This window comes from Clinocottus analis, unplaced genomic scaffold (genome assembly GCF_023055335.1).
Source record: "Clinocottus analis isolate CAN_PGR_092001 unplaced genomic scaffold, fCliAna1.0.p SCAF_9, whole genome shotgun sequence".
Classification (NCBI taxonomy): domain Eukaryota; kingdom Metazoa; phylum Chordata; class Actinopteri; order Perciformes; family Cottidae; genus Clinocottus; species Clinocottus analis.
This window is the reverse complement of record NW_027176251.1, coordinates 15,434,182-15,449,239: the sequence shown is the minus strand read 5'-3', so window position 1 is coordinate 15,449,239 and position 15,058 is coordinate 15,434,182. Positions and strand designations below refer to the sequence as shown.

At 42.9% G+C, this 15,058-nt stretch overlaps 1 protein-coding gene across 3 annotated transcripts in view; it reads right to left on the bottom strand.

The window, feature by feature from the left end:
- The window catches only part of LOC137780768 (zinc finger protein 236-like), a 44,938-nt gene extending 30,746 nt beyond the window's left edge, over positions 1 to 14,192 (bottom strand). For 2 of the 3 annotated variants that reach the window (XM_068568973.1, XM_068568975.1), the window contains exons 1-8: positions 14,111 to 14,192; positions 12,468 to 12,607; positions 10,198 to 10,362; positions 9,931 to 10,109; positions 8,815 to 8,945; positions 7,766 to 7,938; positions 3,429 to 3,551; positions 2,151 to 2,324 (exon numbers count right to left, since the gene is read on the bottom strand). In XM_068568973.1, coding sequence (XP_068425074.1) covers positions 2,151 to 2,324; positions 3,429 to 3,551; positions 7,766 to 7,938; positions 8,815 to 8,945; positions 9,931 to 10,109; positions 10,198 to 10,362; positions 12,468 to 12,607; positions 14,111 to 14,162 — 1,137 coding nt within the window. In that variant the 5' untranslated portion in view covers positions 14,163 to 14,192. The remainder of the gene's footprint in view (positions 1 to 2,150; positions 2,325 to 3,428; positions 3,552 to 7,765; positions 7,939 to 8,814; positions 8,946 to 9,930; positions 10,110 to 10,197; positions 10,363 to 12,467; positions 12,608 to 14,110) is intronic. The other variant, XM_068568974.1, reaches the window with a different exon arrangement.
- Between the last annotated feature and the right edge of the window lie 866 nt (positions 14,193 to 15,058).

Below are 15,058 nucleotides of genomic sequence, written 5' to 3'. Positions count from 1 at the left end.
TATTCAGCTGTCAGTGTGAAAATGTTGCCAGTCCATACAAACACAAAGTGTTGCATTTTTGCTTATGGAACAGATACATTTTCGTTTTATTAAATGCATTACTTCACATTAGCTCTATGAGCAGCACAGAGACCCTGTGTGTGTTTTGCGCTTTAAGTCTAATTATCTCGTTTGATGAAGTGTAATATGCACAGACAGCTGTATAAACCACACTTAAAAAGGTCAAATCTGCAGGGAAAAAAGGGAAAACAAGTGTAATGTCATACAGAAAATAATAATAATAATAGACTAAAAGTGTGTGGTTATGTGTGACATTTAGGTCGACAAGTCCCGCACCTCGGCACCTGATACCAAGACACGAGTACCCAGTTTAGTCCTGTCAGACACAAAGTGGTTGCATTTGACGGATAAAAAAACAAACGTTTTCCCCCCCTGCTCTTCTTTTTCTATCTCTCTCCGATGCATTTATTAAAAATCCGGCAACATCCACACCTCGCCACAGGGATGTGTGGATTGTTTTTTGTAAGATAACTAACTCTCTGCTTCGTTCTCACCAACGCCCCCCTCTTCATTCACTCTGGAGCTCCCTCAGCCGTCTCCGGCTCCTTGAACCGAGAAGGATGGGCCAACTTTGATTGCTGTGTTTTCCCGATAAAAGAGATAAACCCCACCTTTCACCTTCTCTACATTAACTGATCACGGCTCCCAGTCTGGCTGTGAGTTTGTCTGTTCCACAACGATGGCCGGGAGGATTCAAACCAATGAATCAATAACAGACAAACGTTATTGATGTCTCTCGTGGAGCCAGCACCTGTGCCGATGACGTCCCCGACTAATCAATAATTAAACTAATTGGCAACTAACCTGATCGTACATTTTTGTCGAAGAACAGATTAGTCGTCGCACGCTCTGTCGCGTACAACAAACTACAGTTATAATGTGTTCTCAATTTCTTTGAAAACAATACTAAACCTAATCAAATAAATCATTATTATTACTATAGATTCAACAATTTAAGGTGTGGCTTGATATTATGGGACAAATATGAACAAAACATTGGCTAAAAAGATTCTAATGCCCAGAAAAAGTTTGGAGCGAGAGCCACAACCGTTTGTGTTGGAGAGCAGAGGCTCCATGCAACTCACCAACGGCACTCAATTATAAAGCTTACGGGTGAACATCTATTATTGAACTGTCTCTTTTCCCCTGGACAGTTAGTGTTTCCACAAGCAAGTCTTTCCATTTAGTCTCCAAAGGAGAGAACATGAGAATATAATTTAGTTTCAACAAAAACAATTGCAGAGACTTTTATCGAGTACTTTTCATTTTCTACTCTGTCCAAAAATATTCCCAAAGCGGGTCCTCCTATCGCCAGACGAATCATTTCCACATGAATGACTCTACTAACGTGTTGTGCCTCCTCATCTCTTCCAGAGTGCATGTCATGTCACACTGATGGATTGGAGTTGTCGGGGTGCGCTCGTCTAAGTGTTGCTCCAGGATCAACATTTGAGTCATGCCACTCTTGAGGCGCGTGGTTCCCAGTCGGTCTATGGAGCTCTGAATACCACAAAGTCTTGTCATCTAATTCAGTGGTCCCCAACCCCCGGGCCACGGACCGGTACCGGGCCGTGGATCAATTGGTACGGGGCCGCCCAAGAAATAATTAATTTTTTTCCGTTTTTTTTTGGTTTTCTGAGTCTTAAGAATCTTTTATTTTGAAAAACTGACCGGATTCTCTCGGTTACTTGAGCGCGAAAATTGTATCCACAAGCTAGCAAAATGAGTAAAAAACAGTCCACTCTGCGTAACATGCGGCGAACGGCTCTCTAATGAGGCAATGAAGCCTTCAAAATTGCTTCGCCACTTGGAGACCAATCATTAAAAGACAAGCCCCCGGAGTATTTCGATAGAAAAAAACAGGATGTGAATCACAACATGAGGGGGGACACGAGCGGCATGGTGGAGGTTTGTAGTCATTTTATTATTTATGATCACGTTTATTATATTGGCAATATAAACAATCTACGTACCCCCACCTCCCTCCCGGTCCACAGTACAACTGTCAAGCGTTGACCGGTCCGCGGTTATAAAAAGGTTGGGGACCACTGATCTAATTTATTCAGTGTGGGTGAATGTCCTTTGCTCACCTGCAGGATGTCCTGGTTGATGGCAGTTTCCATGGCAATAGCTGGCTCTGGAGGTTGGGGCTGGTCCGTCTCCCCGCTGACCTGCTCCGACAGCTCCAGAAGTTGCTGGATGACATCTGTCACTCCCTCGCCGCCCTCTGGCCCCCCGGGCGCCTGACCCGTCACCTCTATCTCCTGCGGGAGAAGGAGAGGGGGAACGGAGCGAGAAGGAGAGGAGAAAGAAGACGAGGGACCTTTTGACAAAGGGCCATTCACAAGATCGGGGCAGGCTGTAATTTGAAAGAATGACTCATTTTGAGTTCTTTCTGACATGAAGTTAACAGAGCGTCGGGCATTATTGAACCCAACTTTAATTAGTGTCTCCGTGTGTGTGAACCGCTGACACTTTGATTCCTCAACAAAGACAATGACATGAATACAGTTACATGGTTTGCCTGTAATGTTTAACCACTGGTGGATTCAGAGGGGTGCCCTCATATAAAAACAAAAATACTCCACAAATGTGCTCTCTTGGATGTCCTTATGGTAGAATAAACAGGATGAAGTGCCCTCTGTGGTCCCTCGAGGGTGCTCATCCAGTGGAGAAACTAAAGTTGTAGACGTCTAAGTCTGAGACAATGTGCCAATGTGTCTGACCTCCTGGGGCCCCTGTTGTTGTTTTTTCTTCAAAACTGCTGCCCATGGCAGAGTCTGCCACTGTCTTTTTAATGTTACTAAACAGCGAATAGTAAACAATGAATCGCCTCCCTTTGACCATATGTTGTTGACATATTATGACCATTGATGTGAACGACATCACCGAGAAGCTTGGCGGGGTCCACGCTGCGTTGCAGACTGTGGGACGGTTCAAATTAGCTTCATTCGTGACACGATGGAAAGCTTTTAGTGCGACTGAAGCTTTTAGAGTTTGGGGCAAAAGGGGAAATGGTGGACATACTGAAACGCAATGGGAAAAACATAACCAGCATCATTATCTACTGATATGGAATCAGGTAATGACATATTTGGCAAAGAAGCAATGGTTTATAAAGGATCTCAATTATTAAAGCAACTAACATATTTTTTTTTTTTACAATTCTGAACTTAATATAGTTTTAAAACTAGATATCCTCCATTTATCTGCTGTCGAGTACACCTGTCCCTGTGATTTTACATTATTGACCTAATTTGAGTCCAAAAGAATTAACATACTCGCATATACTCAATGGACGCCGTGCAGATTATGTGCAGCGACCTTTTTGCTTATCTGTTCTGCGTGCTGCATTTTGGTTGGCTTACCGGAGTGCTTGAGGGCACCTCAATTACAGAGATGTGCATCTTGCTGATGTGGGCATTCAGACTGCCCAACTTCTTGAATACACAGCTGCAGTCCATGCATGGAAACAGTGGTACGCCTTTAGCCTGTCAGAGAACATGAAACACAGACAAGACGTTATCCCTGGCTGCTGTGTATGTGTTCTGCTGCTAGAGCTACCAACCAGTGGCTCGTTATAGCCACTGAAAAGCTTGTACATCAGCAATGCTCCATCTTATCATCTTCACCTATCACCGAGCAAGATGAGGTTGTGGTATTCAACGGTCCGTGTATCTGGACAGGGGTGCGGATTTTTGTGTTGGAAGAATTCAGCTGATGCTTTGCCCGCTAAATAAATGATGTATCTGCGCGGCTAGGGGAATTTATAGACGGCTACATAGGAACAAATTAAAAAAACGTCCACAGTCCCTGTTGTCAACTCCAGATTGGAGACAAAACTCAGCCGAGAAGCCGGCGCAGAGAGTGAAGTTGGAGAAGGCGACAGTGAGGAAATCAGGTCCACGGAGATGGGGAAGGATGACAGAAATCATAAACATAGATAGGCGGTGAAGGATTTGTGGAGGTTGTGCTCTGATGTCATTGATTGTGCAAGCGAGGCTGAAACATATTTGGTGGTTTATGCAGCGAGGGAGATGCGGGAATACGGGATATTAAACAAGGCGGTGAAGTTCATTTATGTATTTTTTCTTCAGGAAATTGAAGTTAGAATGTTTGGTGGGAACCATAGACTGTACACAAAGTCACCATCTTGATTTTTGGGACCTGAAGTAACACAAAAGGGTGGAGCTAAGTACAACAAAGCGCTGAATAGGCCATTTTTAGGCAAACAAAACAGTAACAATTAACTTTTACGCACTGAAAACACACTAAAAGTGTTAAAGATGGAAGACCAAAACGCTAACGACTCCCATATTTAACCTTTTTAATCATCTACTTTACTCTAAATGGGGCCATAATTTACCAAACGAACATGTCGTTTTTAAAGAATACTTGAAATTAGAGCTTGAGGCCATACGCTCGTGTTTACAGGGTTTACTGAGGTAATTAATCAAATGAGAAGTCGGGTGATTTTCTCATTGACTTCAATACAATCAGAGTCCTTTTTGCAACAAGGAGTCGCCCTCTACTGCAAAAATCCATCTCATATACAGGAGACGTGGAAGCAGCTGAAGTATCAGTTGAAGTGTAATAAGTCAAAGCTGAAGAAATTGGTTGAGGTTGATTCATATTCTGCAATGGAGTCATGCCATTCATGTGCAGCAGCGTGACGCTCTCAACATGCCTCCATCACCCAACATGACCAAAACCCTTTATGGGATTTAAACCATGATGATTTTAGTGTCCTGGCTCCTGAGTATGCATCTGCTCATGAAATCTATTATGAAAAACACCTGACCATGATTTATTCATAAAGTCAGTCAATCATAAGGGCAAACTCTATGTGGAACAGGAAGGCTGAAGGACACTCGTGATAATTAGACGCATTATTTAAATGGTCCTGCTAAATGGCTTTCCGGAAGTAATTCAATCAACTGGCCCCATCGTGGGCTTTTAGCGCGGAATACACAATCATGTTTGCACACGAGAAAGAAAAATGAAATCCAGATTGCGATGAGTTTTGACCAATTTCGTTAAAAAGACAAAGAGAAAGTGTACTAAAGGCCATTGACCAACTGGAAGTCTGGAAAGAAAATCACTGCAACAGTGGCGGCTCGTCAGGGCCTGCTAAGCCTTCTCTGCTGGCCTAAACAGAATCACAAAGTTATAGCTTTTTTATCATATATATATATATATATATATATATATATATATATATATATATATAAAATTAAACTGAAATTAAACTGATTAATTGTATGATTTTCCGCGATTAATTGCATTATGCACCAAATTCAATAATGTAGTAAAAACTAGTGTATTGCACACTTTTACTTTAAAGTTATCAGAACAAAATAACAGACACTCTCGGAGCAACAGCAAGTTAACATACATAGATACATAAATAGTATATAAATCTGTTTCTTTTCTTTTTTTAAGCCCCTCCCAACGCAAACAAATAATGCAGTTAACGCATGATCAAATAATTATTGCTGTTACAGGATTGCAGCGTTAACTCTGCATTGATGTGTTAACTCGCCCCGCCCTAATTAATAGTTAAAGCTATTTTATAATGTAATAGTTTTTCATAAATACACTACATTTATTATAAATATTTTCCCTACTATCTTATTTTCTCAATGCACAGCTCCTGTCTCCCTCTGTTGCTCTGCTGCTTCCATCCTGCTGGGTAAGGGTTACGACCGCTCCTCCAATCACATCTGTTTCTATGGAATAGACAGCAGCTCGAAATACATGGCGAGGCCCGCTAGCAGGGTTCTGGTGGGTGTGGCCTTAAACAGCTGATAAGACTACGACTCAGACAGTGAAGGCATCGGTACACAATACACAGCCGGACATGGCCTGGAACACAACGGATGGGGGCAACAGAGATTAAATATGTACTCATAACCAATAATTCAATCTGACTGCTCACAGTGAACTTAGTGAGGCGTTTCATTCAGACTGAGAATTTAGATACAGTGGATGATTAAAGGTTGAGCTTGAAAGACTTTCAATCTAAAATTGATGTACTTTATCTATTCTTCTATAATGGAATCTTTATTACTATAGATTGGAGATCAGAGGTCTGAATTTCACTTTGTTGCATTTTAAATATTCTCCCTGTTTGGAGCCGCACTGCCGAAGGATGTATTCTCTGTTAATACATAGTACATTTATTCCCCAGCACCCATAGACTTGGGATGTAACCCTGATCCTAAAAAACTAAACAGAACTACTAGAACTACACCAAACAGACTTGAATAGCTCCACATCCTGCAGGACTAGAGACTAACAAGAGATGGAAAAAAATAAGTCCCTCCTCAACTTGTGGTGGTGTAGTTGTTTGTTTTATGCCTGTATAATATAATCATATGATCCCTATGCGTAGCTTTGCTGTGTGCTGGAAAACAATCACCACAAGTATGTGTTGCATGGTGAGTAATCACTTGGGATGGATTCATAAATAGCCGAAGAGGAACAAATCATTCCCCACTCAAGAGTGAAAAAGTGTACAAAGTGCAGTACAGGCTGGTGGGAGCGGGCCCAATCCAGGGGGCCGACACATTATTGGAAGCGGTTGTCAACCCGGAGCTAGTCCCACCCAATATTAACATCTACACACCGGAGTATTTTGGGCCATAGGGAGGACTTTGATATTAGGGAGTGACAACTCGTTTACCCTCTCAACCAGTGTCGGGCGCTGAGACGACACAACCTTAGAGACCGAGCGTCGCAGGAGTCCAGGCTGAATTAAGGTGGATGAATCAAAGAGGGCCCTTTAAGATGTTAAAAAGACAAAAAGATGTGAAGTCCTTACAAAAGGAGAAGAACCAAATGAGGAACAAAAACAAAAAAAAGCTGCAATTTCACCTCATTCCCTTCCCAACAGGCAGACAACATGGCAGTGTGCCCTGTTGCAAGCTGTGAGCAGGAAGGAAGGCAATTTGGTGAGCGAGTGTAGGAGTCGTACAAACATAATACCTTGGACAGCAACCAGACTCAAAGACATAATACCAATTCACCAAAACCTGGCTGACAGCCCAAGACCATTTAGTTTTTGTTTGTTTCTTGCTCTCCTTTAGCAAGCAGACAACACCTGAATATCAGCAATTTTCAATTTCACTTTCAAAGCGCGGTTGAAAGCAGGAGCGACTCAAGGCTGTTTCAGTCGCTCCTTGAGCTCAGCCATTCTTGACACACGGATGTATGAATAGCCACAGATTTTTCATTTTCAAACTTGTAATTTAGGGCTGTGTATCGTTAAGAGAAATGTATAATGCTACCAGTACCAAAAGTACATTTTGATATCTTTTTTTTCATTTTACATCATTCAATACCCATCATGTGAATAGAAGCCTGAACTTGAGTGAAATGCAGCCACAGGAGGATTTAAGGAGGGATTCAAGTAGTCTATCCATATCAGAATGTTTTGAAAAATGATACAATTTGTCTATCACATATATTTCTCTATTTTCAGTCCTTCACTTCACTTAAAGCGTGCACACAATTTGGTTGGAACAACTAGCTATGAAAACTCTCAAACGCCGCTATAAAAGCAGTCGATTGTTGCTTGACTAGGTAGTTTGGCACTGCAAAAAGACACTACCAATGATTGGCATCACATCACAGAGAGATGTTCCCCAGACAGTGCAGGAGGCGCGCGTGCTTCCCTTTCAAACCTTTCGTACCGTGCTCTTACCTCGGAGTGAACTCTCTGGACGTGCGAGTGCAGGTTCCCTTTCTGGGAGAAGGAAGCGGGGCAGAACATGCAGAGGTGAGGTTTCTCTCCCGTGTGCCTCACCATGTGGGTCTGCAGCACCACCTTCTGGTTGAAAGCCTTCCCGCAACACTTGCACCGGTAGGGTCTCTCACCTGCAGGGAAGCGCAAAGGTCAGGTGAAATTACAGCTCGCATTGCCAGAAACAGTGATGGAAACACCTCACTGTATTCTGGAGAATCTAAATGAACAACTGCATAAAAAATAAACGAGGTAAATAGTGAATGCAAGGTCTAAATATCAGAGGATTCTTTGAGACTTCCTCACTTACCCCACTCTATTTCTAAAGTAGGAATAGAGTGCAATCCTTAAAGCTCTTGAGGCTGGTTTACAGCGTTTGATATTTGGACCAGTAAATTAATGGGACGCTTTTCAAGTACACCGGGAACTTGAAAAAGGGCCGTCTCAGGTGTTTCATTTTTCTTAAAAGATGTTCCAATACCATTTTTTTCCTACGATCACACCGAGTTAAAAAAAAAAAAAAAAAAGCCAGGGATTATCTGGTGCTATTTTCCAGACTAAAACATAATTGCCAAAGTGCTGACATGTTTCTAGCTCCGGCGAACAGCTCACTCCCTGCGTGCACCTGCCCGATCTGTACGCCGCCAATTCCACTCGCAATAGAGTTGAGAAAGAGGTGAGTTGGCTCGCTCGAGCCGATGATGGCCGTGGCTAAGCCGAGGGAGCCGCCTCGCTTCTTTCTCATCTCATTGAGAGCATTGTAGGCAGGAGGGTGCGGATTGGATGGCAGAGAGTGTAAATCCTAAATTTGACATTTATCAGATTGATATCATCATGTTTGATTGTAAAGAAAGTCACAGGACTTAGAATCAGAGAAAGTCCAATTAAGAAAGACGAGCGTGTGTGTGGGAGAGTGAGCGATAATTTCTCCTGACCGTGGATTGTTTAATGGACATTAGATCTACGTGACCCAATGTGTTGAACCCCTCTTCTCTGTGCTCCTCACTCACCTGTGTGTATTCGGATGTGCCGAACCAGCTGGCTGGGCTTTTTGAAAGCCTTCCCACAGTGGAGGCAGACGTTCTGGAAGCCGCTGCGGTCAATGTTCTTCTTGTAGTTCCTGGAACTGGAGCTGAGCGGCCTGCGGAAACAAGTAGACACAAAAAGAAAAGAAGATAGGAGATAAAGATTAATATTCATTAAAAGGTAGTCCTTTTTTTTAATAAAAGACTAGAGATGAAGTCTGGATTAGTGAGTCACTGTACAGTAAGCTCACAGTTAAGCACAATTATTGAATTCAAACGTGTATGAAAATAAATTCTCAAAGTCGTAAAAAAGCATAGACATAAAGTTACACAGCTTGTGTTCACACTGTAAATCTGATCATATCCTCTGGTGTCTTTCCACTTCGCATATCCCAAATACTGACAGTGATTTCTCTTTCTAGTTTCAGATCAAATAACATCTTTAATCTCCACAGACGCAGTCTTGAGTTCCTAAAGCACTAAATGTATCCGGCGACCTTTTATCCTTTACTCTTTTTAAGCTTGGTTCTACTGTTGAGCTTCAACTCGAAATAGTCCTGAGGGGGTTTGCACACGGCACTGAGGACTTTTGTCCTTGTTCAATCAACCAGGATGGATGAGGACGTATAAGACTTTGTTAAAATGCCGTGATGTGTGTATACTGTGAGTGTTCCTGTGCAGCAAATGCCATTTTCATTTCTAGCCAGAGCTCATTCAATATATTACTACTAAAACGATCAGGAATGACTTCATGTGGAATTTTACTCAAATCTTCAGTGTCTTTCTGTCACTCCGCCACACAGAGCTGCTAAATATTATTACACACACACAAGCACACACACACACACACACAGTCTGAGTGCAATTTATGAGTCATAAGAAGTGGAAAATCAAATGTGATGCAAAACACCGCCTGTTGGCAGCTAACATCCTTATCACAGTAGTCTGTAAATGTGGACTGTAAATGGCCGAGAACAAGGCCCTCGTAGCTACTTTTGGCAGCCGTTGGATTTATGTTCCCCGTTTAACTTTGAGCACTTTTTCCGCCAGTCTCAGGCCAAATTAAATAAAATCGGCAATCGCAGCCCCTGCCTGCCTGACCTCATCTTGACGTGACTCTTCATGTGCTCCTTGAGGTGCGCGGACGTCTTGAACTCTTTGTCGCAGGTCTTGCAGGTGTAGACCTTGACGCCCGACAGCTCCTTGCGGTGCTCGTCCAAGTGCAGGGACAGCTGGCTCTGGAGGATGAACTCATCCCCGCACTCCGCGCAGATCAAATTCTGCAGGGCAGAGGAGACAAAACGAGTTCCTTCGAGAAACTACACATCAATGAGAGTTCCCCGCGTTGGGACCGTTCATCAGACTCACCTCCTCCTTCACGTGCAGCATGATGTGAGACTTGAGGCTGGCGATGCGGGAGAACCTCTTGTTGCAAACGGGGCAGGTGAAGTCCGAGGTGGTGTGCGTGGACCTGTGGAGTGTGAGGTTGAACTCCACGTTAAAGGTCTGCGGGCACTGGTCACACCGGTGAGGCTGCAGGAACAGGGGGTGGGAGGAGAGATTGAAGAGTCGTTAACGGCGAAAGTGTAAAAGAAAAAAAGCTCAAGACGTCTCCCCACCGAGATCATCGTCCTTGTTGCTTATTCTCACTCTTGGGCGAGACAAGAGCCGCTTTGGCGCAAAACTCAATATGCTACTTTGACTGACTAAAGCAGTGTTTTTCAAACCTTTTTTTAAGCCGCGGCACATTTTCTACGACAAAAAAATCCTGCGGCACACCAGCAACCAAAAGATTTACAAAATGTCCCATAGTATACAGCATATATGTTAGGTAATTATTGCACTACCTACTGGCATGGAAGAGTATTTATTAACGATTAGGCTAGCCACCATATTGCAGACTCAGACGCTCAACAACGGCAAATTATTTGCGGCAAGTAAATAAAATGTTTTGGGGACGATTAAGTGAAATTGGACATTTTCCCACAGCGCACCTGACTATCTCTCACGGCACGCTGGTGTGCCGTGGCACAGTGGTTGAAAATCACCGGACTAAAGGAACCGCATTTGCCGTGGAAGCTTTCTCCTCCAACCCCCCCGCGTCCCAAATAACTACTAGAATCAGCAGCAGCCATCTGCAAAACAACAGGTATGTTTAAAACGTAATATTTCATAATCAGAGACAATGTGTTAATGAGTGGGGCAAGTTTGTTTTTCCTTGTCTCCAGTTGAGAGAAAAACAGAAAGAAAGAAAAAAAAACACAGTGATAAGTACAGAATATTAAAAAAAAGATGTCCAATGAGGCAGAAATTGCTTCACTATTAAATTCCCTTTGTATTGGAGTAGCCAACTTCCAGACTACTTTCAGACTAATATTAAAACAGAAAATGAATGACCACAAAAACCTGCATTATTCAACGAGAATTAATGCACATTTATTCTGTATGAGTACTTTTAAGAACATGCATTATTTAATCGTATTAAATATGCCGCTTAAAAGTGCACATCGCCGTAGCTCCTCCATGTGCTGGAACGTCCTTCACATATGCTAATCATCGGTCGATCACAAAAACACTGTAGCAGATCCTGCTGACTCGTCTGGTGACTCGACAAACGCCAACTGTGTTTTCTGAGTTGAGTGTGATATGTATTTTAAGATTTGTCTCATGTAGGGACACGGAGGGGACTGTTTATTCAAACAAATAGCCACTAAAACCGATTTGTTAACACCGGCCAGTGGACGCCGCAGCAGAGGATTTGACTTGACGTCTCCAAAGAACAAGAGGTGTGACACTTGCTGAGCTATATAAGACTTTAATTGGGCACCAGAGAGGGAGAGGCCGCGCCATTGAGCGACGTTGGTCCTTCATGGCAACAAGTGCTCTGAACTGACACAAAAAAAGACCAGCAATGCAACAAAGTAACTGTATTCACTTCCCCCTCGAACGGCACACAACAAACCCACTCCATGTACGATGGCTGCTGCAGTCAGCAACTAGTGTCCATGCTGATTTCTCATTCGTCAGGGAAATCAAGACCGTGCCATCACGGCTCAATGCCAGTTTCCGCTTTTTAAAGTTTAGGAGTGGACGGCGGGACTTGACGAGTTAGGCCGTGCTCCTTTACATCCTAACCCTGGCGGCTGAAAACATGTGGTGATGCGGACGGGTGCGGCTCTACTGTGCTGTTGCATAAGGATTAGGAGTAAATAACCCCCGATGTGTCTGTGTGCAGAAAAAAAAAACATGTGGCTGCTGGTGTTGGGCACAGTGCAAGGAGCTTTGGGGTGCCGCTGGCACCGAATGTTGTGATTGGCAGGACTATGTTGAAACCTGTGCCGAATCTGTCAAATACAACATTTTAAAACGGCGTAGCAGCTTAAAACTTCCATATTGTGAAAAATCCGGGACAGCTACAGCTTTGACAGTAAGCCACTCGCTTGGCCTAAATCCAAAACTTGTAGCCGGGACATAGTTATCCTCCATCACTTTGCACAAAACTTCGGTGAAGAGTTTTTGTTGTGTTTCGTGAAGTGAAATCAACAACAGGTCAGGGGAATCTAGCCCCAGTCACTGGGTTCTCCGATCAGACTTCCAGCCCAGGTTTTGTGTCGCTGCAGAGCCGTGCTTACGCTTACCTTGTCGTTGACCTCGTGTTCCCTGAGATGCCTCTGCAGCTGGCTCTCAGTGGTGAAGACCTGGCCGCATATTGTACACTTTTTGTCCTTGAGTTCTCCATCGCTGAAGCCTCCCCCCTTCGCCTCACGGGGATCGACATCTGCTCGAGTACAAGAAAAAGAGATCACTTCAATATTTGGTGTGACAGGCTTACCCGTGACAAGAGAAGCAAAGTAGTATATGATAAAAGGCGTTTTTTCTACTTTAATGTTGCTGTATAATTTAAGAAAAACTCTCAAAACTGTAATTTCTATACATCCTCATCACTCTGTAATTTCAAGGTGGCAGTTATTGGTGTGGTAGCATATGAAAGCCACACACACACACACACACACCACAATATAAAGTCAAGAGACACACACTTTCTATGGGATATATATGTTATCAGTGTCAAAATGAAATGGATTAGGCTCATTTCACTTCAAAGACATAATCCCACAGAATGTATGTGAGTTATTTTCACTTGATCACTGTGTTTTATTAGAGTCTGCTAGTCTTCTTATGTTATGCATGTTTATTCTTAACTTTATATAGTGACAAGTATGGAATGGAAATACTCGTCTGTGGACATGACAGAGGTTCGCTCATAACTCGGCGTTTTCAATTCACCTTATTTGCCTCCGTCAAAGATGAACGACATGAAAAATATATGTATTTTTCTTATTTGGTTTCCCACTAATGCACTTGGAGTCTTGCGTAGATAAAGTTTACATCCCAGTGTTACGTCTGTGAACACGTTGGGGGTGTTTTTTATTTCATTGGTTGAAGTAGTGCAGTTTGGTTGCGTGCGTCACGCCCACCCGTCACGGCCATTGATAAGCCACATACAGGAACATTAAGCCGGCGGGAACTTGCTTTGTAGCGAACATAAACGCCAATGTGATGCTATTTTATATTTTATCGCACAGTTCCCGTCAGCGTAGCCTCCCTCCACCAGCAGAAGCAGGTGGTTAACGCACCATTCGGGTTACCCAACTAGCTTGATTTGTCACGATAACTGAGCTAACCGCACATATAATACATCAAATGCTTGCACGCTAAATGTAATACCGGCAGCACAGCTCAACGCGTATGTCATGTCAATACGTGGATGCGAGAAGTTGTTATGAACACAACGGCACAGCGGATCCATCGGCAGCGTGTGGACAGCCTCGCGGGTGTAACGCGCCTCGCAGGATCACAACAATGGCAAACAGTTTTTTTGTGTGTGTGTGTGTGGCGTGTTAGCCTCGAAGCTAGCGGTAGCGAGGCGAGCTAGTTAGCAGCGTCGAGCTAACGGTAGAATTACGAATAAGCGATTATTGAGAGTGAAAGCTGCACGTTGAAAAACGCCACGCAAGACCGCGGTTGTTCCCCTCGCGGACACCAATTTAGACTGGAAGCCAATAAGAAGAGCCACCGAAACGTTATTAATATCATTCCGCCTCAATCACTCCTTCGCCGCACAAAGCAAAGCCCACCCGCAATACTATATCCGGGGACTATATACACCACATTGAAGTGTTAATATATCAGATACAGAGATGTCTGTCCTAATAATAGCAGGTTATTTGGATAGCCCATACTCTGTATTTTTTATTCGTTGAATTTTGGTACTTGTTACCTGTTTCGTCGTTGCTTTTAACTCTCAGTTTGCGAGGCCGGCCCCGCGGCATAGTTCCAGTACTCAGGGCGGGTGTGCTGTGAACGATTTGCTTTTCAAAATGGCGACTCGGTCATCAGTAGACAGCATCGTACCCGTGAAGACACACAGCTGCGCGGAGTAGGGAGACATCTACTGTTCGCCTCATTGAACCTGCATCTTTCGGGCGACACACAATAACAACTTTTTGTTTTGTTTTATGATAAGGGAGTAAGTTGCTCTATAATTTTGAATAAGTAACTAATAGATTTGATATTTATAGAATATTGCCAACACTTCCAGTGCCATTTAGTTTGGTTTTTTTAATATGTTGTGTTGTTCTTGAATATCATAATTCAATGTAAATACCCTGCTGAAATACTATACATCCAGAACATGTAAAAATATGTTTTTAATCGTTTTACATTAAATTAATAATATACCACCTGTAGCTGTTTTAGCTGTAGGCCTGTATCTCAGGGGCCGAAAGCCCCATTGTTTTTCTGTAGGTTTGAGGTAGAGAATATGACTTTGCACCCCAAAAGCACATTATAACTGAAATGATAAGACCATGCATAAGAATACTGTCTCATTGCCCACTTTGTCTACCCACATCTGAAAAATAAGACATATTCCTCAATAATTCTGTTCAACCAGAGAGAATTAATAGGGTCACATAACACATTTTTATAACAAATGTTCAGTATATTAACTGTCAAAATTAAATCTGAAAGTAAACATTAAAAAAATATTCCCACAAGGGGAAACTGTCCAATAAGTCAAGCGATTTGCAAATGTTAACAGACAAGATATGAATGAAGGATAGTTTGTTACTCCTAATCTTGTTCTCAATTCTTCTTTTCACCTCAAATATTAATGGGAGGTGGTACTACATGTAAGAGAGAAAACTCCAGATATGAATGTCAGTAT